Source organism: Bactrocera oleae, chromosome 5, assembly GCF_042242935.1.
Source record: "Bactrocera oleae isolate idBacOlea1 chromosome 5, idBacOlea1, whole genome shotgun sequence".
Classification (NCBI taxonomy): Eukaryota; Metazoa; Arthropoda; class Insecta; order Diptera; family Tephritidae; genus Bactrocera; species Bactrocera oleae.
The window spans coordinates 52,940,416-52,967,921 of record NC_091539.1 but is presented as its reverse complement, the minus strand read 5'-3'; the positions used below and the strand labels follow the sequence as shown (position 1 = coordinate 52,967,921).

Below are 27,506 nucleotides of genomic sequence, written 5' to 3'. Positions count from 1 at the left end.
CCCAAAGCCACTTACCGCCCCACAGCTCAGCAAATCATCCTCACTTGGTCGCCGTCAAGTTTTCTACGCTACTTCGCCAATAACTCAATGTTTTTTTTTTGCAATTCATTACATTTTCTTTTATTTTACTTGCCGTTGCCACCTTTTCTTATTTTTAATGCTTCTTTTTAAAAATTTGTATGCCTCTTTGATCTTTGGCTTATTACCGTGTCATGTTAAGCATTGAAAACTTGGCGAAACAAAAACTGGCGCAGTAAAAAAGAAAAATAAAACTAAACGGCAACAACAACAACACTAACAAATATGCATATATGCATGAAGAATCGCGACAAGCGCGCCTGGACAGCGCAGCGTTGAAGCATCCTTTAGAGATAAAAGTTGCAAAAATAAAAAATAAAAACAACAAAAATATACATATGTATATGCATTTGTACATATCTATGTTATATGCAGCGCCAAAAGCTCGAGCAAGTGTATTCGTGACAGTTGTCGACTTCTGCGCCAGCCATAGCTGTAACAACGACAGCGCCAACGGCGACACAGTCAAGTTGCTGTCGCTACAATACGCTCACTCGAAAAGTCAAAGGGGCGGATATTTTTGCCTTACTTTGAATTTTGTTTTTGTTTCTGTTTTTTTCTTATTCTTTTCCATTATTTTGTTTTTTGATTTGCTCGAGTTCAGTTTGTTGGGGCATAACACTGGCGTAACCAACAAAAAGCAACAAAAATAAATGCAAGAAAAATATACGTAGTTGAGAACTTCTATGTTACTCTTACACTTTCATGCGACAGAGGCGGCGCATTGAAATTTTTTTAAAAAGTTTATATAGGAGTGTACATACATATGTCTCTTGATATATCGCATTGAACAATCATGTCAAGCAATTTTAAAAAACAATAACATTTTGAATATTTTTTTTTCAATTTAGATTTTTTTTTCTGAACATGTATACATGTTTACAACTGTATATTAAAAATGCATTTCAGAGCGCTCCACAGCATCTTTAAAAGAATGTTAATAAAAAATATAAACAAAAATTATATATTTCGATGTTTAAATACTTCTCATTACCTATTTCTGAAATGTCTCGGTAAATATAATAATATATTGGATTCAGTAAAACGAAATTCATTATTTTTCTAATAGATGGCTTTAGTAATCTGCATCTCGCGTTGTATCAATGCGACCGGGTTGCTGTATATATGAAGAAGAAAGATATGATAAGATATAAGATTGTACCTTCTCTGGCATTTCTGTGATTCTTGACTCAGCAAAGATGGACAACAGCAAAGAGAAAATATGACATATTTTGCAGTTTTTCTTCGATAAAGTCGAAAACGCAGGCCAGGGCTAATACTGTAACAACTTATCACTCGCAATTTTGGTTTTGTCGATTCCGTTCCGGTAACTTTGTTTTCAAATATACATCACGCACTTGAAAGCCAATTGTCTTAAATATCGTTAAAACAATGGAAATGGATAATTGGCTTGCATATTTTTATGCATTCGCCTTATAGTTTGGACTTGGCACAAAGTATTGTAATTATATCTCTTTATGTCTATGGCGAATAATTTTGCTGATAAAAAATTCGCTTCTGGAGAAGCTTGAGAAAACCGACTGTCCCAGTTTTTTTGAGTGACATTGTGAAATTACCTTCAAAATACCAACAAGCATATTTCATCTAATTGGATTATTCTAACTATGCTGAATAAAACCATTTTAAGGCAAAAATAATGAATTTATTTTCTCCTAGGCCTGATTTATTTAACATTTAGACAAATTGATTCATCATTTTTAAAAGCATATGGAACATTGCTGCTCACATAAAATCTGGAATATTTTTTTTTTTACTTTTCGAAATAAAAAAGTATTTATCAAAATCGAAAACAACATTTAAAATTTTTTAAATAATAATTTTTAATCAAGCGTTCTAGTAGAACACCTGATTTTATCTTTTTTTTTCTTAATCTATTTAACTGCTAAATGGCGTGCAAAAATAATATTTTATCAGAACTGCCGTGATCCCATTCATTTTAATAGACACGACACCACTGATGACTGCCTTGGAGCGCTACGAAGAGTAACCAGCGAGCTAACCGACACGAATGACAGTGCGCAGCGTATTTGACATTTTACCTTGGAAAATGACTATGAAAGTACCAACCGCAGCAACAATATAAAAAAAATTACAACAATAAAAAACACGCACAACAAAAAAACTGCCATCTACACAGCTAACAAAAATAAGCGTATAGCTACAGAAACAACAAAAGGCGATAGTTGATAAGCCGAAGTTGAGCTTACAATAAAACACAAACATATACAACAATTACAACAACAACGACATATGTAAATACAACAGCAACCAGTTGAGAAACATAAAAGCAGAGCAAAGCGAAAACAAACGCAAAGTAAATAAAAGAAACGAAAAACAACAAAGGCAAAAACTTGTTGTACAAGGAAGAAAAAGCACACAGCCAACAGCAGTCAACTACAATAACAATGGCAAAAAGCCGACAACAACAGCAACAACATAGGCGTGTGGTAGCGCCTGTCGACAATAAGAAGCGCAAAGAGCAAAATGTCACTTTGAAAAATGCCATTGGTTCGACAAACTTCTCCGACAAGACACAGCGCACATACACACCTACCCATACACACTCGCTGGCATACACTGAAACCCAAACGTACCAAAATAAAAATTGAAGAAAAAACCCTTGCTGAGTGCCAGCGCGTACTTCGTGCCGCCTTTTATCGCTTTCGCTGAGCGTAACTAGTTGCTTAGCAACGCCCTCTTACCACACAAAACGCCGCTACTCATTGCTGTACGCTCTTCAAGTCACTTTGCGTTTACTACACTCACGGTGTGCGGTTGTTGTATTTGCACATTGTTGTTCCTTTTGGCTAGCGGCGACGGGGCTGTCGTTAGCACTCGCGCTCTATGCCAGCAACACACATCCCAGAAGTGTCAGCAACAGACTCCATTGCGATTTTTGTGTGAGCGAGTGGGCGATAGTGTCTGCTGAGCACAATACAGTGTTGCGCCGCTTACACGCAAGTAGCGCGCTTCTTACTATAAATAGCTTAAGAGCGCGCACGACTTATAATTGAGCACTGCACCAGGTACTCATCTGTTAACGCAGGGGAAATATTTGCCTGCCTTGGTGCACTCTCTCTTGCGCGCATGTTAACGAATACGCCCAATTTCCAAGGAGCGAGTGAGCGCGTGTCTGTTTGAGCGAGTGCACGGCCTGTTAGCCGCTCAGAGAGCGCGCGATGTTCGTACTTTTGTTGCGTTTTGGGGTGGCGCGACCGAGCCAGCGCTTGTGTGTGTGTGCGGTTGTGCGTGATTGAAGAGGCTGGCAAACCGGTTGCGCGTTGTTGCTCTGCGCTGGCAGCAGCAGCTGTTCGCGTGTTGTTTATATATACAACATTAATAAATATGTATGTATGTATTTAGGAAATTTTCTTATTGCTTACTGGCCGCTAGTGGTTGGTGCGCTCCGCTCGCCATACTGTTGAATTGCTAGGGCGTGTGTGTGTGTTTGTTTGTGTGCTACTGCCAGCGCATCGTGTCTGATTCGGTCGGTGGTCGTGGCTGTGTCCGTCGTCGTCGCCGCCGCCGCCGTTGAGTGCGCTCCGCGCGGCATACGCTTCAGTTTCTTCTCGACGTTCGCGTTGTACGCTCGTTGGTTTGGTTTAGTGTCTGTTCAATACGGATTATTTACGTGCGCTAAACGATTTCAGTCAAACGGTACGTTCCGCCGCGCAACAAATACATATAGAGCGTGAAGCCTTTTTTGGAATATTACGCGCGCGTTTCGTATTCAAGCAGCAAAAAGTGACTCGCGAATAATAAAAATTAACGCAAATAAAATATTAAAATTTCTAAGCGAAAAGCAGTTGGTTTTGCTCACACTGTGGGCTGGCGCTGCGCCAAAAAAGAGCTGTCAATGTTACTGTTAGCCGCCTCTGACAGTTGACACATTATCTGCAGGTGATATCGCGCGCTGTGCGCTTCAAGTGACGAAGATTGTTTAACAAAAGGTGCCGAAAAATTTACGAAAAAGTGTTGCAGCTACCCAATAAGATTGGCATGAAGGCTGAGAATATCTCAAAGCTTTGATGTGACAGCGCGTGAACACTAACAACTGCACATAACTGTCAATAATAAATTATAGTAAAGTTATATGCTGACAGTTCAAAGCACAAATATTTTCAACATTAAAAAAAATGTAGAAACGCAGTTTATAATTCCTTCACAGAACTACCTTGCAACCAATAAGCCGCTTTTTATCGCGACCAGCGCTAACTATTTTTAAGACTTATCAGCATATGCGCGCACGCCTACAATCGCGGCGCGTCCATCACAACTGTCAAGTGCCAAAAGTGAATTTCACACCGACAAAAGGCTCGAAGCCTTGCGAAGATAAGACAACCGCGATACCGGGAAACATCAACACTGCATACGCAGCAACTGGCGCACACGATAACAGCCTGCCTGTCTGTCTATCACGTCCGCCTTGAGCCTTTGCTTCCGCGTCTATATAGGTGCGTGTATGTAGAGCGGCGCGTGGACGAAAGTGCAAGTGTATCCAGTGAAATTAACTAAAGTGTCTGTGCGCGCGTGCGTGCGGCTGTTTGTGTGTGATTGCGCGCGTTCAGGCGGTCGTAAAAAGGCCTGCAGCAGCCAAAAGTCAAGTCATTATTAAACCCTTTTTTCGTGCATATAGAACAGCATCCGCGGCGCCTACGACACCGCCCCGCCTCCTCATGCTCACGCGTACTAATTAACACCATTAAATAAAGCCTTTGTCGTCGTTATTGTCGCCGCAGTCGCGTGTGCTTGTTATTATAATTATTGGGGTAAAGTAAACATTGCATGTATATATATGTGTGTTTTTAAGTTGCAGTAGCAGCTGTTGCTTCAACACTTCTATTTACACTTGTTACAAGTTGAAGTGTGTCGGTAGTGTGCCGCCGCAAAAAAAAACAAAAATAACAACACACATTCATGGTCAGCGCTGTCAGCGAGTTTCGCTTAATTAGCGTATACTTGGCTCATCGCCTAAAAGTAGACTATTAATTGCGTGTATTAGCGCGTCAACTCGAGCGCACGTCCTGCGCGGTTGCATACAGCGTCGACTGTGGCCTCTACAAAATTTACAACAAATTCAAGGCGGCAACAACAACAACGTGCTTCTGTGGCAAATACACTGCTTCTCAGTTGTATATATATGCTTGTGTGTGTGTGTGTGAGTTTACCTTTGTTCCCAAAGTGTTTCATGTGCATCGCCGTCGGCAACAACAACATAGCCATTTACTTACAGTTAACTAAGTTACAGTGTCGATTACAGCCACAACAGGCGTAACGACAAGAGTGACAAGTGCATTAAGCTTCAACAACAACAACAACGGCATAATAAGTGTCAGCAGTAGCAACAACAAGCAAGTGTAACAAGTATCGCACGGCAAATTTGCCTTGCCACAGCGGCGGCGTGTTAAGCGAAAGCTACAAAATTCTAACCGAATTATCGAAAACGCCCCTTAGGGCTGTCGCGCTGGCGTCATTTCTGGGCGACGGTTTTGCCGCGCTCGGTTCAAGAACACCATCGGTTAAGGATCTAATGGCGTTCGGATCGGTATTACACAATAATCAACATAGTATCGGTGAGTACGAGGAATTTATTAATATTTGTGATATGAAAGCGTGTCTGGTTTATTATATTTAATATAAGTATTAAAACAAATAATAATAATTAATAAAAAGAAAGATCGAAAATAAATAAATTTATGAAGATTATAAAATATATATTTATTGCCACAACAAACATTTTAAGACAATAATTTGAACATATTTACAAAAAAAAATTTTTTCTAAGATTATAAATTGAATATATATAATCCTAGAAAAAGTTTTTTCGTTGGCCAAAAGTCGATCTTAGCTTCAGATTTAATGCAGCTTGCCTTCGGGCAGGAAATACAAATCGCCAAGGTGCACATTTTTGATGAGAAAACTTAAAACAATGTATCAGCCTCACTCAGGCGTGTTATAACATAGTAGAGTCCTGCATATATCGAAAAACTACATGTACTTTCAAATTCTTAGTCGCAGCAGCAAATAAACTAGCATTTATTCAACTTTGCTAAGTTTGATTCTAATTTTTTTTTAATAAATATATAGCAGTTGAACCGCAAGAATTTTTAAATGATCCCTTGATCAAGGATCAAAACAACAGTTTTAGAATGCAAATGGTGTTGTGCGTAACAGTTCAAATAAAATATTTTGCATGCAATTTTTTTACTTACGCTACTTTGCTACTTACGGCGTGTCTTTAAAACTTTTGTAGGTTAGAAAATAAAAAATAGAGCAAATTGCTTCAAATAGATTTTTTGTTATTGCTGCTTTTGTTTACAATTCTCAAAATTCGAAGTTGTTTAAAAAGATACCGCCTGCTTGTTATAAGTGAAATGTGAGGAGCACTACCTCAATTTAATCTTGAGAGGTACTACCAAAAATCTCGATTAACAAAAGAATATGTCCAGAAAATTACGGGAATTTTAAAATTACGTCGCTTTACAAGATAGATGAAAATCGCTGAAAGAGCTAAAGGCTATCCCAAAAATCGAGTTTGATAAGTGTTTCGACGATTGGAAGAAGCGTTGGCATAAGTGCATATAATCCAATGGGGGACTATTTTGAAGGCGACAACAATTCAGTAGACGAATGAATAAATACTTTTTTTTAAAAAAACATTTTTTTTTTCATTTCACTATCATTCGTTAACATTTTTAATTTCATTATCATTTTTAACTTCCGGTTTTTGTAATATTTTAATATGCAACTGGTCGAAATTTTAACTAAAAGCAAAATAGTTTGCAGTTAATTTTTTTTTTCATTTTTATGTCTGAAATAAAGATTCTGTCACAAGTAAAACTGAATACCTATAATGAGAACGATTTTCTTTCCAATATTTCATGCCTAAGCAGTTTTGACAAGACTGGAGAAACTACAATGGAAAGTTATTTAAATGAAAATGCAAAATTTGCCTTACGAATTTAAATAAAGTGATCCAATTTTCAATGAAGAATCTGAGCAACGTTTTTCCGACAGACCATAAAAACATACAAAACTGTCCCAAATATTTTTACCAAAAAAAAAAATATTAATTAAAAAACTGAAAACACACATTGAAAAACTTTATATAAACTATACAAACCAAAAAACATAATAATTTATAAAAAAATCAAAAACAAAAAAAGAATAATAATAATAATACAACGGTAAGCCTGGAAACATGAATATTATTTGAAGCTTCTTCAATGACAATTCTCAATCAAACAAAATTCGCCTTATAAAAAAAACATGTCCCGTTATGTGCAATAAATGCCACAAATAAACTTTGCGCTTGTTGTATTTGCAAATAGACAAAACAACAAAAACCACGTTTATAAAAACTCACAACCAATTACAAAAACAATACTGTGTTATTAAAAAAAAAAATATAAAAAAAACGTGCAGAGCGAAAAAGTTTTTAAGAACAGTTTTTCCAACTTTTGAACTTGGTCCTCGTTTACCAACATTTTTCGTCATTTCGTCCTGCCCGCTGCATGGCGAACATTTTCGAGCAACCAGTGCGGCATAAGCATGTTTGCTGTGGTGTTTTCATGTATATTATTGTGTTTGGGAATTTCTTTGCTTTTGTTTTAATTTTCGGAAAAGACACATGCAACGCTATTGGTGTAAATTTGTTTGTTGTTTTTCAAACTTTTTCTTATAAATTTTGTGCGAACTTTTTAGTAGCATATGAAAGTTTTGGGTTAAGCAACAAAAAATAAAAACAAACAATTTTTTTTTGTAGAAGTTGGCAAAATATGTTTACTAGATTTGACAATTTATTTGGATTAGTATGGATATATTTCATATTATATGACGAATGTTCTAGTAAATTTTAAGATTTTATCGTGAAAGCTGTTAAAATGTGTGGTTATTTTGAAAAGTGTTTTCAAAAGAAAGAAAAAAAATTATTTGAAATATAAATTTTGTGCTCAACAATACTCATATATAAAAACACCTGTTGGTAAACTTTGGAGTCCAAACATGTATAAAAGTGGTTAAAGTAATTATAGCGAATAATATTTAATGAATTAATCTCTTTCTCTTTTAATCTACGCGGAATATTAAATTTATTAATGAAAAAAATTACAAAAAAAATACGTGACATTTTAGAATAAAGAACAATTTGCTAAAAAAAAACACAAAAAAAAATTAATTCGGTTACGAAGTAATGCTTGATAATATATAAAGAAATTATTTTTGAATATAAATTTTATTTTAAGTTTAGCTCAAGAAAACTGTTTAAATACCCAAAACTTTATCAAAATCTTAATTAAATATATAATAAAAAAATACGATTTTATAATAATTTAAAAACAAGAATAACGTTGGCAAAAGCTATATTAACCTTGACAGATGCATTTCTTATAGCTAGCAAGATCGTTATCTTGATTTTGATCGGACAGTATGTATGACAGCTATGAACTACAGTAGTCCAATTCGAACAATCTCTCGGGAGATGGTAGCATTGCCTTGGGCAATAATCGGTGCCAAATTTCGTGAATATGACAAACTAAAAGGTTTGCTAAACAGAAATTTAATTTGGATCGGTCAGATTGTATGACAGCTATATTATATAGTCGTTCGATATGAACAATTTATTTGGAGATTGTAGCGACGTGTCGAAGAATAAATCCTGCCAATTTTTTTGGAAATGTCATGTCAAATAAAAAAGTTTTCATACGGGAACTTAATTCTGATCGGTCAGTTTGTGTGGTAGGTATATGCTATATTGATTCGATATCGACAGTTCCGAAAAAAAGAACCGCCTTTTAAAGAGAAAAAAACGTGTGCAAAATTTCAGATCGATATCTCAAAAACTATGTGACGAATACGCTTATATACAGACAGGCTGACGAACATGGCTAAATCAACTCAGTTCAACACGAAGTTTCGTTCTGGATGTTACTAAATTCGTGGCAACCTTAATATACAATGCTAAGGACACAAATGAGATGTACGTAATATTAAAAATATTACCTATTAAGGATCAAATTTAAAGCTTCAAATTAATTTTCTTAATTTACAAAAATATACTGAATATTTATAGATAACTCAAAAACATTTTTTTTAAATATTTTTATATAATAAAGTATAAGACGCCAAACGTAATAAATTTTTTTTTTTAAGTTTCAAGATTGAAGAAATAAAAACTAAACATTAATTAGTTGAATTAAAATAAAAAGACCATTTACTATAACAACTAATACTTTAAGATTTCTGAAAAAAAATTAAAATAAATATCAAAAAAAAAAAAATTAGATAAATAAAAAAATATATAAATTTAAAAAAAATATGAATTTAAACAAAATTGAAAATTAGAACAGTATTTTAAAATTAACAATTAAATTTTTATAATTTTCTTGATCTATATCATTTAGTTCATTTCTTTCATGTAATGCCTACAAATTATTTTAACGCAATTCGCAGTATTTTCATTTCCTACACTCGAAAATATTTTTTCAAGAAATTTAAAGATTTCTGTCACAAAAAAATGACGTAACTGCAACACTAAGTATTATTATGTAAAATGAGCGTACAATATGCAACTACCTCCTTTCGGCAGTATTTCAGTCTCAACTGCTTTACTACCATTACAACAACAACACTGCTAAAATAGGTGTTAAATGCTGCCAACAGAATGCAGTCACGTGCATGCAACATAAAACCGCAGTGCAACGCTGCGGTGGCAACAAAAATTGTGAACCAAAAAAAAATTATATACAAGCAGTAAGCGGCAGGAGGCACAACAAATACAGGAAACTGAGCAAAGGCAAGCGGACAGGCAGTCAGGCATCCAGTCTTCCAGGCATCAGCAGTAAAATCTCACATTTTTCACTTGAAAAATCGCAAAGGAAATCGACGAAAGGCAACAATTTCATAAGCCGAGCTAATGGCAGCGAAGGAGTTATGGGAAACAGTAGGAAGGGCCATAAAAGTGCAACAGCAAGAACAAATCGAACAAAAACACTGAAAGTAATAACAATGCAAAACGGAGGTTAAGTTGGCGGTGTTGCCACACAATCAACCATCTTCCTTGGAAAGCGCTAGTGTGTACGAGTATATGTGTATGTGTTTGTGTTGCAAGTGGTTGTATTATGAGAAATGTGGGAAATGTGCGTGTTGATGCCACACTGCCGCATCAATTGCAGCAGCTGACGAGCAATGGCCCAATTGATGGGCCGTGACTTTGCAATTTCAACAGCACTCACTCAACAGCAACAATGGTCACTTGCAATTGCTGTAATTGCTGCCACACGTAGCAAATGTGCAGCAAGCAAAAGGGCATTCATTCGATTGTTGTTGCCCCAATAGTGCAAAATATCTATTCAGGGCACATTTCAAGTGCTTTTTGTTGCATTGTAGCAAGCATTGCAAGTGGCGAAGGTGGTGTGTGTTGACTCATAATTGTTGCCACATTAAACTAGTTGGCCTGCAGCAGCAGCAGCATTGCCGCAAAACACGTTTGAGCACCTACATACGAGTACATGCGATCTGGTGTGGCATGCGGCATAAGGTAGGCGGCGGTTGGCATAGAGCGTGGCAGCAGCGCGCATCAATGCACAATGCAGCAATGGCAAATCCATCCATTCTAAATTGTAAGCTGAATTTATGAGTTGTGCAGCAATATGAGAAGTGATTTTCGTTGAAATTAATAGGCAGTCGGCGGTTGGGTCACTCCGTCAAATGTGTTGCAAATGCAAGTGGCAAGTAAAAATGCCAGTAAAGTGTTTTTGTTGGCAATTTATTTTATTTTTATACATATTTCTATTACTCGTCACAGTGGCAGCGCCAGTGGCAGATCCTCGCAGCTTTCGCTGAGCAACTTGTCAGTAAAAAGCCGCATTGCATCATGTGGCACAAATGCATGCGCGTTAAGTTGCAGTTTAAACGTTCGTATGAAGCCTGGCAATATTGTAGCTGTGCTTTTGGCTGCTTCGCAGAGGGATTACGCCAAGTGTGCAACATCGTGTTGACAGCATGTATGTGAGACGACAGCAGGCAGCGCGTTTGATGCAGCTGCAGCGGCTAAGCGGCGGTTAGTCGGTCAGCCAATTCGCACGTCACTGCGAATTCAATTGCACTCAATCGGAGTTTCGGTTTGCAAGACGGACAGGCTGCAAATGTTGCAATGGATTTGGTATGTGATTGGGGACAGAATGTTTGTGCGTTAAGTTTGGCCGCACACTTGGCCGGTGTGTTGCATATTTTTGTTTTGAGTTATGATTTTTGAGATAAAATTTTGCGCAAGTTCTTTTCTCTCCAAGAAGCTGTTCATTTGTCGGTATCGCCGATATCGGACCGCTATAGTATATAGCTGCCATACAAACTGAATGACCGAAATCAAATTATTGTATGGAAACCTGTTTTATTTGGTAAGATATCTTCACGAAATTTCGTATAACTTTTTATCCAAAGCAAGACTATAATCTCTGAATATATGGTTCAGATCAGACCACCATAGCATATAGCTGCCCTGCAAGCTGACCGTTTAAAATCAAGATAAAAATTCTTTCATAATATTTTTTGCTACGAAAAATGCACCTGTGAAGGGTATAGCTTCGGTGCAAGCACTCTTTTGAAGTTGAATTATAAGTCAAGTCCTTATGTATCAACCATAACCTCAAATCATTCATAAGAAAATTTCGTTAAGGAAGCTATTGGGAGTCATGCAGTTTTTTTAGGTCTAAGTCACATGACTTGCTGATGCGTTCAACTACATAGGTCTGAAAAAATAACAAATCTCAGAAATAACAGATTTATGTAGTCGCTGACTATACATCTATTATCTCCAATCTATCGAAGAATAAGTATGTATGTGAAACTACTAGAAAAGTAGAGATCTAAAATTTTGGGGAGATAAAAGCCAGGATAAAATGTGTAATTTAAATTAGAGCCTAAATTGGACAAACCAAAGCTATTTACGCACTCTTGGAAAACCCTCTGGCCGGCTGAGTCACTGTTTTGAGAAGTTACCCCTCACGATGAATATTTACAAGTATATTTAAAAATAGCATAGCAACTATTTTTTTGTTGACATCAAGTATGCTGAAAAGCTAACATTTTATCAAATCCAACCCCACAACTGGTTCTGGTTATACAAAAATGTTCTACATATGTATATGGTTACAACATAAAAATAAAATATGTTGGCTACTACACGGAATTCACAGATTTTTCTGAATTTCTTCATATATAGTGCTAAGAACTATACAGTAGGGCTTCAACCAGATTTCAAACCCAAATAACGGCACTTCAAAATTTCAAAATTTTTTATATTTTCATAACGGCTGATATATGAACTAAATTTATGGCTAGACAAATAACATGACAAGAAAATAATTCACCCACAAAGCGAATATGGAATTAATTTCCAAAAAATCATTACAGTTTTTTACAAATTTTATTGGAAACGGAAAAAAAACTGTTTGTAAAAACATTTTATAAAAAAAGTGATAACAATGTTTGTGATTATTAATCATTTAAAATACTCTTACTGAATTCGGCAGTATTTTAATAAAAATTTAGAGTATTTTATTAATCATATCGACAAAATGTATTAAAAAATATAAAATTATTAATGAAAAAAAAATTTGAAAAAACCAAAAAATATTTTTTGACACATACAAAGTGCGCCATCTTTTATATAATATAATGTTTATAAAATGATAAAACATGTAAATACACATTTCAAGCCAAATAGTGGTAAATATGGAGTTGAGCAAATAATTTTGGAAAACATACAATATCTGCTATACCAAAAATAAAAAAAATATTTAAAAAATTAAAAAAAAAAACAATTTTTAACATTTTTCATGAATTTAAAACTAATTTATGTTTTTCTAAGTTTTAGCAAATTTTAGAAAATTTTTAACGAAGTTGTTAAACACGTATGACATTTAAATTTAAATAATTGTTTTTACTCACCTTCAATTCCAAAGAGTGGCCAGCCACTGCAACAACAAAAATATAGAAAACACTTTTTGCAAACCGCACTTGCAACTTGAGTCGAGCTACGGACTCGCTTGTGAGCAAATTATGCTCATTTCCTTTATGATCACTACAAGAAGACAACACAACACAGAACACTGAAAATAAACAAAATTAAAAATAAAAGAAAAAAAAATTTATAATAAATGCAGAAATAGTAACAAAGCATAATAGATGATATAAATGAAAAATAATAAGTATAAACATGATAAAACATTTGCAATAAATGAAAAACAACAAACATGAATAACTGGGCAGTGAGAATGCTGCTGGTGGACATAAAAGAGAAACAGACAAAAAACAAAGAAAAAAAATACGAACAAAAAATATATGAGCAAGTAGCTACTATAATAGCGTTGACTTTGGCAAACAGCATTTGAACAAGAACTTGCGGCAACAACAAAAATTTAAACAACAACAATAGAAACAAGCAACGCTGCTGAAGCCATTGCAACATTTATGTTGTTATGCTTGTGCTGAAGCCATTGCCACTGTTGCGCTTGTCTGTGTTGTTGTTTTAGCTGCTGTTGCACCTACTTTTCTGTGGCTGCCGCAGTTGCAGCATTATTTTTATGATTCCAATGCAATTACTATGAGAGCCAGCTGCCTGTCGGTTGGAAGCCAACTAAGCTGTTGCCGTGGTCATCGCCGATGCCACCGCGCTGCGCTGTGCTGCACATTTCGCAACCTCAATCAAAGGGGAGGCCATAACCAGAGTACGAGTACAACTAAGAATCCTTGTATTCGATCATTTGGAAGAAATCACGCTTCACCAAGCGAATATTCGGCGGCAGAAGCGACTCGCTATTGCACTGCAAAGACTGGGAAACGCGTTGAGGAGAAGTTAAATAGCTGGACATGCAGTCAGTCAGTCAGCCGGTCAGCGTTGTGTGCTTGTCGTAAAATCACATGGTGACTGACTTTTTGCCTGCTTTGGGGACGCGACGCGCAGGCAGTTGAGTCAATTTGTAGGTTTTTTGTATTAAATTTTCGCTACTAAGCTTAATGTTGAATGACTCCAGACTGCTGTATTGCAATTTCTTTTGCTGCTGACCGCCTCAAATGACAGCCAATGGTCGTCTGTCAGGGTATCCACCTTCACTTCGACGACTGTCAGCGAGATAAATGTAAATAGAAAAAGTATTAAAGGAAAAGTAAGGTTGCGCAGATTTGGTCTCAAAGTAGGCGATTTCAATTTTTAAAAAATATTATTAAAAAACTTAAAAAAATATTTTATTGCTAAAATTTTTTCCTAATTTTTGTTCTCATAAAAAAAAATTAATTTTAAATTTTATTTCCACAATTTCGAAAATTTAATTACAATTTCGAAAATCTGATTACTTTTTTTGAATGGCTTGAATTTGTTTTTATAACATAATCTTCATTGAAACACACTAAAATCATTTTTTAGCTGTCGGATTTCATAAAAACATAATTTTAGTTTATAAAATGTTTTGAAAAAAATTAGGAATAACTAAACGAAAGAAAAAGCAAACTTGAACTAAAAAACTAAATTTACACATTTTTTTGTTTATTATTTTGAGATATATTTCCAATTCGAAATAAATTTTTTTTATTTAAAAAATTTCTCTAAAATTATATAAATATTCAAAAATTTGAAAATAAAATTTTGGTATCTTTAATGATCTAAGAAAAAATTTTGTATTCTTTTTTTTGAATAATTTTACTTGAAAATTTTTTATAAAAATTATAAAAGTATTCAAAAAAATTAAAAATAATATTTTGATATTTTTAATGATCCAAAAACATTTTTTTCTTTTATTTTTTTGACATTTGGCTATATATATATTTTTTTTTAATACAAACCGGTATAAACACGTGTCAAACACTTCAAATTATTTATTTATTTTTAATTTTAAAGAATTTTATAATTTAAATAGTATCCAAATAGTATTTGATTTCCAAAGTAAGCCACTTCTACTAGCCAAACTCTTCTTGCACCAAAACTTTACACACAAATTACTCAGCAAAGTCAATAAGTTCACGGCTTGCATCACCTTCCTATGACGTCTCATGTTGCAACAAACGACGGCAAATGCATTAAAATTGCAGCAATTGCGAAAACTTATAAATAATAATAAACAAAAAAATATTAAAGAATTTTGTGCCAAAAGAAGAGTCTACTTTTTTTAGTAAGTGCATTTGCCATGATCGACAGCGATTGCTGTTATTCAATTGTGCAAAAAAAAGCACACAGTAGGCTAGTAACGACCATAAGGACTCAATAGCGCAGAACTTTTGCAACAAAGCGACCGCGCTGAGATTTTCGCAGCGCTCACGAATTTGCTGAAACGCTGCTGGAGTTTAATTGCTCGCCTGGATGATCGATGTTTGAAGTTTGCCGATAAAATAGAAGCGCATCTGCGTTGATGGCCGCAATGCAATTTTGTATTAGAGTTTTTTTTCTTTTTTTTCTTTTTTGTGTTAATTTTTGATGAGCACTTTTTCTGTTTTTCTTTTTACTGAGTTGTAATACGCGTAGTTAATATGAGAAGGGATAATAGTATAGTTTATTGGCTGCTGCTAATTTTGTTTGTGTAATAGTTTAATATACTTGTAAAATATTTTTTTGGAGGTAAAAATTATTAAAAATCGAAAAATAATTAAATACTCCAAACTTTTAAGCTTTAAACCGTGTAATTAGGTCTTTTTTTGAATTTTCTGAAAAAACTTACCATAGTAATGTACATTTCTTTTACACCATCAGAAAGTAGAGAATTCAACACACCAAAATCTTACCGACTTTTTTGAAAAAGCAGAAATTTTTAGCGTAAGAATTTTCTATTGAAAGTTGAGATTCTTTCACGACCGGAAGTCAAAATATGTTAAAAAAAAAGAATTTATATTTTAAATCAAGAAAATTATGCTACCTTTGGGACATACTTTGTATGTTAGTTTACTCCAGATTTGGAGAAATATTATTTTTTGGAAAATATAAAAATAAAGAAAAACCAGAAAACCTAATTTCTGGATTTTTCACATAAGTTTTGTGTCTATATGACAAAAGTGTTCATCCAAAACTTTTTAGATCTTTACACAACTACATTTGCCATTTAATATTTTTGCATTGCACTTTTAGTTTTTCCGGAAATCAAGTTAAACTGATTTTTACTCTAAAAAAACTTAATCAACCCCTTCTTTTCACGTCCCGACGACAGATCGCCCCTAAATTATTTCTGCTTTAACGATTCGTTATATTCTCTCACTTTTCCAATGTGTTTCATCTTACAATTATTTCTATCACTTTTTACCATTTTCAAAAGCTTCAGTCGTGATCTATATTCAAAATTTAGGAATTAAAAATATATGAAGAAATTTAAAAATCTGAGCATAAAATGAAAAATGAATTCTTGAAACCATAGAAACTGAGAGCCATGGCGAACTCTCTAACTAAACAGCTTTAAAAATCCGCTGCAATACTTTTAGTAAACGAGCGCGTTAACCCTCAGCCCCTGTACTTGCATCAGTTGGCAATCTGGCTGGCGTGCCCACTTTTAAACTATCAATATTTACATCTAGTGAAACTGAACAGTTTGCATATCCTCCTTTTATTATTATTATTATTTTTTGTTTCTTAGTTTTATTGTTGTAATATCTTTTCCCTAACTGTCAATAGCGCATGTGCTAGATAATTTATTTAGTCATAAATAAGGCAAAATGTCGTGGCCGCAGCCAGCGAGGCAGAACGCCGCAAAACAGTTGACTGTCTGCCGTTGGAGAAGCAGTGAGCAGCCACTGCCGCCTCAATAGGAGCGAAATCGTAACTGGCTATGAGCAATATATTTTCCAAGTGCCCACAGACACACACACACACCCATATGTGTTGGTATTTGATTGAGTGCATGAATGAATGCATGACTAGTCAGTGATTTTACTGCGCCATATATTCAGCTTACTTGTCAACAGCGTCTTGCCGTCGCTGATGAGCGTGTAAGACAAACGTCGCTGCGGCAAGTAGCGAAAACCGGCAGCAGCGAAAGTCAGTGACACTAACACGAGCACACACCGAACAGCGCGTACTGACAGTTTGGCAGTCAATAATGAGCAGCAGTTGAAATGTTCACACCCCCAGACCTATGGCTATGGCTTTTCGTGCAACAATTGATTTACAATGCAGAATCTGTCCGCAGCAGACCAGCCAAGAGACACAGACAGGTAGTCATTTCGTCATTTGCACAGCCGAACGGTCTATCAAGGTCCGGCTGCTGCCGACTGACCGCGTTACAGTGAGCTGAAATTGTGGCGTACAACTCAATTTTCGTTGGTCGCCAAACTGACTGCTGATGTGTGATCGACCGCTCTCGCTGCCGGTATTGCTGCCGCTGTCCCGCTTACATGCCCTGTGTTGTTCAACACCTACAAAAAGTATGACAAATGTTTTGTGCTCGGCGTTTGACAGGCGGCTACTCGAGGCGGCGACTTTGTTGAAACATTCAGAAATTTGCTGTTAATATTGTTTGGCAACAATTAAGCGTCAAGTCGAAAAAAAATATATATAAAAAAACTCCAAAAAGATAAAAAAAAAACGCATGTCAAGCGCACTCAAAATATCGAACAGATATTGCCACCATATGTGTGCGTCATAGGTATGTAAGTGTACATGAGCATGCGCAAATGACCGCAGCGAATGCCAATTCGTTACACATGCACTCAATATAAAGGCACGTCGTAGCGCAGCCGCGCCGCTAAAGCGGCATACTACCGGTAGACCTTAGGTCTGTCCCAGACTACTACGAAAATCGTCAGCTGTTCGATGCAAGACATATGTTTGTATGAAGTGTTTTTGATGAAGTGTTTCGAAAGTATTATGATATTTATTAATATATATTATATATTTAAATATTTTTTTATGAAACGATTAACTGTAAATGAACATTATAAATGTTAAATGTGTACACTGTATTGTAAATAAAAATAAATTTATATAAAAATATATTATAAAAAAATTTCACAGTTAAAAAAATTTATAAAATAAATTGAATTATTTATCAGTAATTTTTGTTTTGTCAATTCTATAGGGTAGGTTTGCCAGATACTAGCACTAAAACATTTTATTATTGAGTATTATTGAGGGAAAAAACGTAAATGTTTTTCAGTAATATTTTTATCTACTGCCTTGGCAAAGGGTTGCCAGATGTGGGGAAAAATTAGTTTTTATAAAAAAATTAAAAAAAAATTATTAAAAAATTGTTGGGTAAATTTTTTTATCAACTGTTATAAGTAAGTGTTGCCATTTGTAAATATTACCACTAAAATATTTTAAAGAAAGCATAATTGAGGGGAAAAAGTTAAAGTTTTTCAGTAAAATTTTTTTTATCCACCGCCTTAGGGTAGGGTTGCTATATATGGAAAAAATTAATAAAAAAAAATTTTTTTAAATGAGAAAAAAAGACTTTTAAATGTTAATGTTTTTTTTTTTCAACTCCCATATTGTTATGTATTATTGAGGGGAAAACAGTTAAAGTTTTTCAGTACATTTTTTTTTAACGACTGTCGTAAGGTAGGGTTGCCAGATGTAGAAAGAAAATGCCAACTTCCCAGTTATTGTTTTGCATGAAATTTTTGTAAAATTTTTATCTGTATTAAAGCCACCAGGCTGCACTCAAATCGTTCCCAGCTGCCATGTGGTTAATGGTTTAGCGGTTAATGTAGCCACAGTGTCTCTGGTGGTGCTATTATTGGTATTACACATATCGTCATATATGCCCATATACATACATACACACATATGTATATAAATATATATGTGCCACTGCCGCTGTGGCAGCGCGAGTGCACAACGCGCATCGAAAGGTGCGGCACTAAAACCCAACTGAAATGGTCCAGAGCACACACGGATATTGACTACATGCACTCCATATACAATAATGTACACACACACTGGTTCACATACAAATGTGTGGCATGTGATTGCGCATATGTTGCACGCATCCGTGTACATCACTGCGGCCGCGTGTGACCGTCAAAAAGCGTGTAAATGTTTTGCCGAAACGATCGACATTGCACCTCAAAAATACATACATACATATGTACACACAAATATACCAAATATGCATCCAACTGTCCGTCGGCTTCACCGGCAGTTAACCTAAAATGCCGCCGCCACAGCCGCTTATAGGCAAGCAGTTGTCATTGTTCACATGTTTAGCGCTCCGCTTTGCCTCCATTCACACTGACACACGGTACTGCCATGCCCCATCTATCCCCAACATTCTACTCAGCTGTTGCCAATGCACCCAGCAAGTGCTTGCCACACTGCTGTGCACATAACAATTTGTTATTCATTTTTATTATGCGATTATTAATAGTTTTTTTTTCATATTTTTTTTTGTTTGGAATACTTCTTTGTGCCGCTCTCTGCTTCCACTCTTATTTCATAATCCCCCATATTCATTTGTTATTTTTATTATGTTGCACAGCATTTAGTAGCCGACTGTCTGCCGTTGTATTGTCTCCTTTGTGCTTTCCCCAACTCTTTTTTTTTATTGTTGTCGTCCTCTTCCTTGCTCACCTTGTCGTTGTTTTAGTTTTCTAGAGTGCGTGCGTGTGTGTGTGCTTTTATTATTAATAATTTTTTTTCTTGCATTTAGTTGCAAGTGATAATGCCACCATTTGACAAGTGGCTACTAATGACAGCGTTGACACTTTCGGTCAGTGTGCATATTATGCGGCATAATAACGGTGTCAACGAGTCTGTTTTGCTCGTAGTTGTGTTGACAGTTTGTTTAGTGTCATTTGCAATTTGTTTTGATTAACGATAAATTGAAAAAATAACTGAAAGGAAAATATAAAAATAATCCAGTTATAGCTAAGTGGCAACATTTAATGGATTTTAAGTTATTATGTTTTAAAATAACTATAGAAATGAGAAGAACAACAGGATTTCTGTCTTCCAGGTCACAAATTTTATTTTAAAAACAAGTGAATAACTCTTTTTTTATGGCCTGGCTTATAAAAAAGTTTTTCGTCGACAAAAAAAAAACATCCCCGATTCATGCAATTTAAAAATAGATTTAAATTTAATTAAAAAATTTTATATTTCTTTTAAAATTTTGTATAGATCTTATCAAAATAGGCTTCAGTGCCGATGATTAGCCGCTAAATTTCTTTCCAGCGTTCTTGTTTCAAGATCTTCTAGAAGCAGTTCTAGTGGTGATTTCCACAGGCCTGCTACAGTTGCCTCTCAATGTTGAATTAGCTATGTTTTAGTTTCTCAACCAGAATTTTAGTGGAGCTAATGCCAATATGTCAACTAAAACTAATCTTTCAGATGTTTTGAAACTTTCGAACTAAAAGTTCCAGTCATATCTAATTAAGCAAATCTATTTGAGGAGAAAAATATCAGTCTGGGAGAGCATAAAAGATCTCGTAAGGTTTAAGGGCTATCTGACCTAATCGCAGAATTATCAACTAATCGCGATTTTTTTTTGCTTATACTAGTATTATTAGCCCTTAAAGAAGACTTAAAACAATGAATTAAAATAAATGAAAAAAATGGAACTTTTAGAAGGGAAAACTGAGAAGGGTTCTAGTAATATCATTACTCAAATCGCTTTCGGAAAAACAGCGAAAAAGTCTGGTCTGCGAACACAATAGCCCTAGAATGGATTACAAGGGGCCAGTCTAGAATTTGCAAAAAAAAAAAAATTTAATTAATAAGTATAAATATATAATTTAGTAGTAGTGAAAATGTTTTTTCCAGTCTATTTAAAAAAAAAAATTTGCCCATTTGCGAAAAATATATGTAAAGTGTACTTTAAGGAAACATTTTGGAAACATTTATTGGGAGTCTTAGACAGATTTTGTTTACTATATTTTTGAATTTTGTGTCAGACAGCACGGAGTTCCTAGAATCACTATCGTCGACAAGGCCTTTTCGAATTTAGTGGTTCCGAAGATTAGTCGAGTAGCCGCCAAAATTTAAATACAATTTTTTTTAATAGAAATAAAAAATATTTTTTTTTAATAAAGCCTGAAAGAGAGAAATTTGATTCCCTTTTCCTTTATCCTAGAATAAATTCTCAAATTTAGACCATATTTTAGGGCTTTAGACTGACCTAACATCTTTAAATAAAGACATATCTTTCTTAATATTGATGAAGAGAACCTTAAAATGTTTTAGAGATTTATTATGTTTAAAAAAAAATCAAAAGAAAATATGTGAAAAAGGATACTAAAGCATTAGCGCTGTATTCTAAAGTATAGATATAAAACGATAATATAAATCCTTTAATGTAAGTGTAATTTTAACGAAAGTATTCGAAAAATATTTTATGCTTTTTATTCAAGTAAAAAATAAAGTAAAACATGTTTTAATATTACTTTTCTAAGATATATATTCCAAATTAAGTTTTAAAAGTGAGAAACAACAAAAGCCACAAAAACACTTTTTACCGTTTTTACTGTTTACCACTAAATTTATAAGATCGCTTCATATGGACCAACAAAGTATTGTGTCCATTTAAGGGCATATATATATCATTGTTACGAAATTTATTTATCATTTGTTTAGCCATTAAGCTGGCGAATAAAAAATAAATCAAGCAAATAAAAGCGAGTTCATCAAAAAGCCATTTCGAGCGCAAGCGATACTGCGCGGCAACTCTTCTTCAAAGCCAATGAGAAGAACAAAAAAAAAAATTAAAAAAATGAAACTAAAAGGCAGTAAACGTAGTTAAATTGTCAAATGAAGACAGACTTTAGCTTTTAGCCTACAAATCGTATCGCTGATCGATAAACATAAAAAGCGTCAAATTAGTTCAACACCTGAGTATTAATGTTGTGGCACAGCCATTAGCGGCATTTCTGAGATATGCAAAAGGCACTTTTGATTTTTACACACAGACACACACACACATATATATTTTTTGGTTTACTTTTATTTTGGTTACTTTTACGGCCGTGGTTTATGGTCAGACAGCGTAGCGCTGAGCATGGCACAACAACAAGTTGCTTGTTGTTGCGGGCGCTGCGCAACTCTCAAGCGTGTAACAAACTGCCAATGTGTAATTAATTAATCAAAATCACATTCTACTGTACGAAAAGACTGCGCTGCGTTAACTTGACTTGGACTTCGCGGGTGACGGTGTTTTTCGTTTTTTTTTTTTTGTTTCAAAATTGGTGGTTTTGATGTGGGGCTTTGTTGTTGCCAGCACTTTAGCTGTTTTGACTTAATATAACATGAAATGCCGTTTTATTTCTACGCTGCATGCGGCGTATTGTTACAGCCGCACAGGGGGTCGGGTCAGCAGCTTGTCAGAGTTGCCGCCGCTATTATGATTTCCCATATACTCGAATGTTTGATTGACTGCATGCTTTGCGAGAGCGTTTCGAAAAGTGTTGCCTTGAGTTATTGCCGGCGCTTTCGGTCAAAGCCGCACGTGTGATTTATGGCAAAACTAAAAAACAATTTAAATTAAAAAAAAAATAAATATAAAATATAAGAAAAAAAATATTTAAAAAATTTAATAAATAAAAAAAAATAAATAAAAAATATTTAACAAAAAAATTTTAAAATATATTTAAAAAAAGTACTAAAACAAAAGACAAAAAATAAGCAAACAAAAAAAAATGTATTTTATTTTAAATGGAATATATCAAATAATTGTAGAAAACAGTTTTTTATTTAAAAATTCTTAATTTATTACGTTGGCATTAAAGTCTTAATCAAATAAGCCGCTCAGTGGCCTGATTAGTCGATTACGTGCTTACAATTTCATTTCACTTTATTTTTTTACGGTTTTTTTAACCTTTATCTTTGCACATAAAACCTAATTTCGACCTCGAAATTTTTGTAAGCTAAGCTCAGTAACGAGTTTTCAAGCTCGGCTTTAATTTTATGACAGTGCAAATAATTTCAAAAATAAGGAACAAGATAAGTGAGCTAATTTTTTAGATTTTTTACATTAATTTAATAAAAAAAATAGGTTTTTTTAGTGAAAAAAAAATTGTTTAGTAAAAAACTAAGTTAAAATTATTTTGGTAAATAAAATATATATATATTTTCTTTAGAGAAAAAACAAATTAATTTCCGTCAAGTTCTTTCTTCAAAGAATCCTTTCAGAACATTTTTTAGATTTTGAGGCTTTAAACTTCATTTACATCAAAGTTTTCGAAATTGTCGTGAGTCTTCTAAATTTCCAAAGCGTTCTCAAAATTGAGAAAAAAGTAGCATTTCTTGAGAATATCGGCTACGAAAAAGTGGGGATCCACACATGACCATAAATCACTTAATATATAACCACTTAGTGATTGACAAAACTAGAAATTATTAGATTTGGTTTTAACAGTTCTTCTTCTTATTTAGCGATTTTAAGATTTCGAAAACTCTTCTCAAACATTATTAGCAAACAAGAGACGGATTGAGACCTAAAAATGAGACATCTGTCTATATAAACACAATAGAAAAACCACTTAATGTACAATACGGCTGGCTTTAAATTTCTTAAATATCAATTAAACTGCAAGACACTCTCTGTGTCTTTTCAAGTCCCTACACTCTCACCAAACCAAACAATGTCATCGATATTACTTGGCGGCATCGATACGCGTTGACTCATCAGCGACACTTCAACGACACACTGACCGCACAATAACGGTGCTGTGTGCTGCGTACAACAACAAAGTGACATTGAAAGACTAACGGCAAAACTGACCGTTATTTCAGAAGCGTTGGTGGCGTGACACAAACCGCAGCCGACGAAACGCACAGCAAATAGCTCCGAACAATGTTCCACACAGCAGCTGAATTTGGGCCACACAAACGCCCTGTCACAACCAACCAACCATCCATCCATCCATTTAGCCATTCATCCAGTGAGGCAGCCAGGCAGCCGGCTATCCATCAGATGCAGATAAGCCGCTTCACTGGGCAACCAATGCGCATACCAAAGTTGACCGCAACGACGGCAAATGGAAAGCGGGGAAAAGTCGAGAATAAATAGTCACAAAGTTGCACACGGGTTAACGGGTCGCGTTGGTGGGTTGATCGAACGCCCGATTTGACGCAGGCAACGCAACACCACGCAACTATTTTGTGGGCTCTACGCGCCTGATATTGACATTTTTTGTGCGAAATTTTGCACAGCAACCATTGGCAGCGGTAGGCGTACGCACGCACACGCACACAAGCAAATATGGATGGCAAGATTGAAGGCGCAACAGCAGCGGCTGCAACCAACAACGGGTAGAGCACATTTCCGCGGCGAAAAGCCAAACAAAAAATCATAAAAGTAAAATAAACGCGCATTTTCCTCCGCTGCTGGTGTCGGATTACCACCCCGAGCGAGCGCGCTGCTTGCGCAAGATTTAGATTTGTCGCCGCTGATAAGACAAGCCGAAAGCCCGAAAATGTTGACTTTTGTTAGCTAGACTGCGGTTTGTTGTTGTTGTTATGGCCGCTCCCTTTACTTCTTTGTGGCTGTTGGGTCTCTTCCTCTTCTTCCACATAGCTCGGATGTCTGACTGTCGAGCTGATAACGGCAGTTAACAAAGATAGAGCAAAAGTTGCCAAGGTTAATGCTAGCGACAAAATCGGGCATTAGAGCAGATTTGTGTGCCACTTCCGACGCAAGTGTCGGTAGAGAGATGGTAGATATACATATATACTGAAGCTGTGCTGGCTGTACCCTTCACCCCGCTTGACTGGCTAACACTTGCCACAACGCGCCTCAACCCGGCGCGGCCGGTTATGGCATGGCAGACGTGTGGCCTCTAATGATTTTTATTGTTGTTGAAATTGCTCATTGCTTACAATTTATTTGATATTGTTGCTATTGCAGCAGTCGCTTAAATGTGGCAATGATCTGATAAGAATTTTATATAAATGTAACAAAAGGCCCCGAGGGGAAAAAGGTTGCGATTTCAAGTGAATGATGCTCACGGACAAAAGTGAAGTTTGCAAGTGGGCAAGCGTTCGAGCGACAATCGTTAACACACTGCTACAACAACAGCAAAACTAAAGTCCACAAATAGCAACAGTAAAGGTAATAACATTTAATATGTTTAGTGGAAAATATTTGGTTTAATGTGTGCTGAATTTAACTTCAATTGCCTCGACGACCACCAAGCAACCCTCACCGACGTCCTTCACCGTTTGCACGAATTGTGTCAGCTGTCGCTTTTCGTTTGTGGCACGTAAATATCAGATTAGCATGAATACATAGATTCTTTACATAATTTTTTTTTGTTTACAAAATTATATTGTGAGAATTCTGTGCGCAAAAGCTGGTAGATTGCAAATCTATTGCAGAGTTAAGATTTTTTCAAAGTGAGAGCAGTTAAAAAACCGAGAAAAAGCACTAACTTCGACTACCCCGAAGCTATAATATCCTTCACTGGTGCATTTTTTATATCATTAAATGGTATAAAATGGGCATCACTAACTTTATTTTGGTGGGTCGGCTTGTATGGCAGCTATATGATATAGTAGTCCGATCGGAACAATATATTCGGAGCTTGTAGCGTTGGCTTAGAAAATAATCTATGCTAAACTGCGTAGTCAAATAAAAAAAAAGTTTTCTATACAAGGACTTGGTTTTGATCGATCAGCTTGTATGGTAGCTATATGCTATAGTGGTGCGATATCGCTGGTTCCGACAAACGAGGAAAGGAGATGTGCAAAATTTCAGTTGGATATCTCTAAAACTGAGGGACTAGTTCGCGTATATTCAGACAGACTGACGAACATGCCTAAATCGACTCAGCTCGCCACACTTATCATTTATATATATATTTATATGTGTGTATATTTTATGAGGTTTTCGATGCTTCCACCTGACTGCTATAAACTTCCCGGTTCGGGGTATAAAAATTGTCAGAAAATGAGAAACTAATTTAGATGTGAATTACTTTTTGCACTAACAAACTTTTTTTTTTTTATTTTCAATACTTGAAAAAGTTCAAAATTTATACAGATTTATTTCTACAGTGGTCTACAGTGGTCTCAATACTAAATCAAGCTGGAAAGAAGTCGACGTTTGATCGAAATTTATACCAATTTACTTCTATATGCTTCTGAAGTCACTGAGCCAGGTTGAAAAAAAAAAATTGAATGATTGAACTTAAAATCTTAAAAAAATATCAAAAACTATTTACGTGATGACGGGATCATTGATTACGAAAATCGAATATTAATTCCAAATTTTTAATTGGTTAGACTTGAAAACGGTTATAGAATATATAAAAAAAATTTAAAAATTGAAAATCTGAAATGTGCTTGTTAAAAATATTTCAAGGTTTTCTCAAATACAAAATCTTCAAATACCTCTTTTTTTTCAAAATTAATTTTGATATTAAATAAGTTCTTTAACAAAATATTAAATAGTTTACATTTATTGAAATTGATTATATATATTTTGCTAGATAGCACTCAGATCTTACTTTTTTTTTTAATCTCAATCAAATTTAATATTTTAATAAAATTAAATATTCTCCAAGTTTTCGCAAAGTATATTTAGCAATCATTAAATTATACATACAATTTTGGTAAAGAAATAAACTTGTAACTAAAAAATTATCCTAAATTTTATTCAATGCTGTTGTTAAAACTCACTCAGACATTTTCGTAACTCAACCGATTACCAACCAGTGTTGCGAGAATTTAATAGGTGCCGAAAAATCAAAGTAGCAACAACAATTTCGAAGCAACAAAACTATGTAAAATTTTAAATTTACGCAAAATAAAATAAATATATACACATACACAAACATACACACAGCTATGGAAACGCATATATACATATTTGTGTGCACTTTGCGTTTGGGCTGTTGCACAAAAATTTCACTCACGCTTATAAAATAATAATAAAATTATGTGTGGACAGTTGAGGATTTGACTTTAATCCTATTTAGGCAGCGACAACGACAGCCGACGCACAGACACACACACACGCAGCACATACGTAAGCACAGCAACGACGAGTTCGCATGCATATTTCATGCACACGAGAGCGAAGAATGTGTGCGTGACATTGCAGCCATTGGTTGGTCTGCGTGCGTGCTGCTGCCACCGCATAAACTTTGTCTAGTGTGGCAAGTTCGATGGCGACGGCTGAAAGGCAAACATAGACACCAAAAACAACAACAATAACAGCAACAGTTCGAACAATAACACTAAGCAAAATAACCTAAAATGGTTAATTTTGCTGGATTTGCTGCCAATATTGTTGTTGTTGTTGTTGCTGTTGCAGTTTTGGTGCTTTAACTGGGGCTTAGTTCGCATGCGTTGACACGGAACTCATGTTGCACTAAATCCCTTAAAACAAAATTTTGAATGGCCTTGTGGTGGACATTAGACGCATGGCTGTGTGGTGATACATATCTGTGAATATAATATGAATATATTTAAGTGCTCATCACATACTGTACTATATGAC

General features: G+C 35.1%; 1 protein-coding gene across 2 annotated transcripts in view; it reads left to right on the top strand.

Annotated features, from left to right (window-relative positions):
- Positions 1–3,660: 3,660 nt before the first annotated feature.
- The window catches only part of Lim1 (LIM homeobox 1), a 154,197-nt gene continuing 130,351 nt past the window's right edge, over positions 3,661–27,506 (top strand). Inside the window, exon 1 of one of the 2 annotated variants that reach the window (XM_036362075.2) lies at positions 3,661–5,672. In XM_036362075.2, the coding sequence (XP_036217968.1) occupies positions 5,630–5,672 (43 nt within the window). In that variant the 5' untranslated portion in view covers positions 3,661–5,629. The remainder of the gene's footprint in view (positions 5,673–27,506) is intronic. The other variant, XM_036362076.2, reaches the window with a different exon arrangement.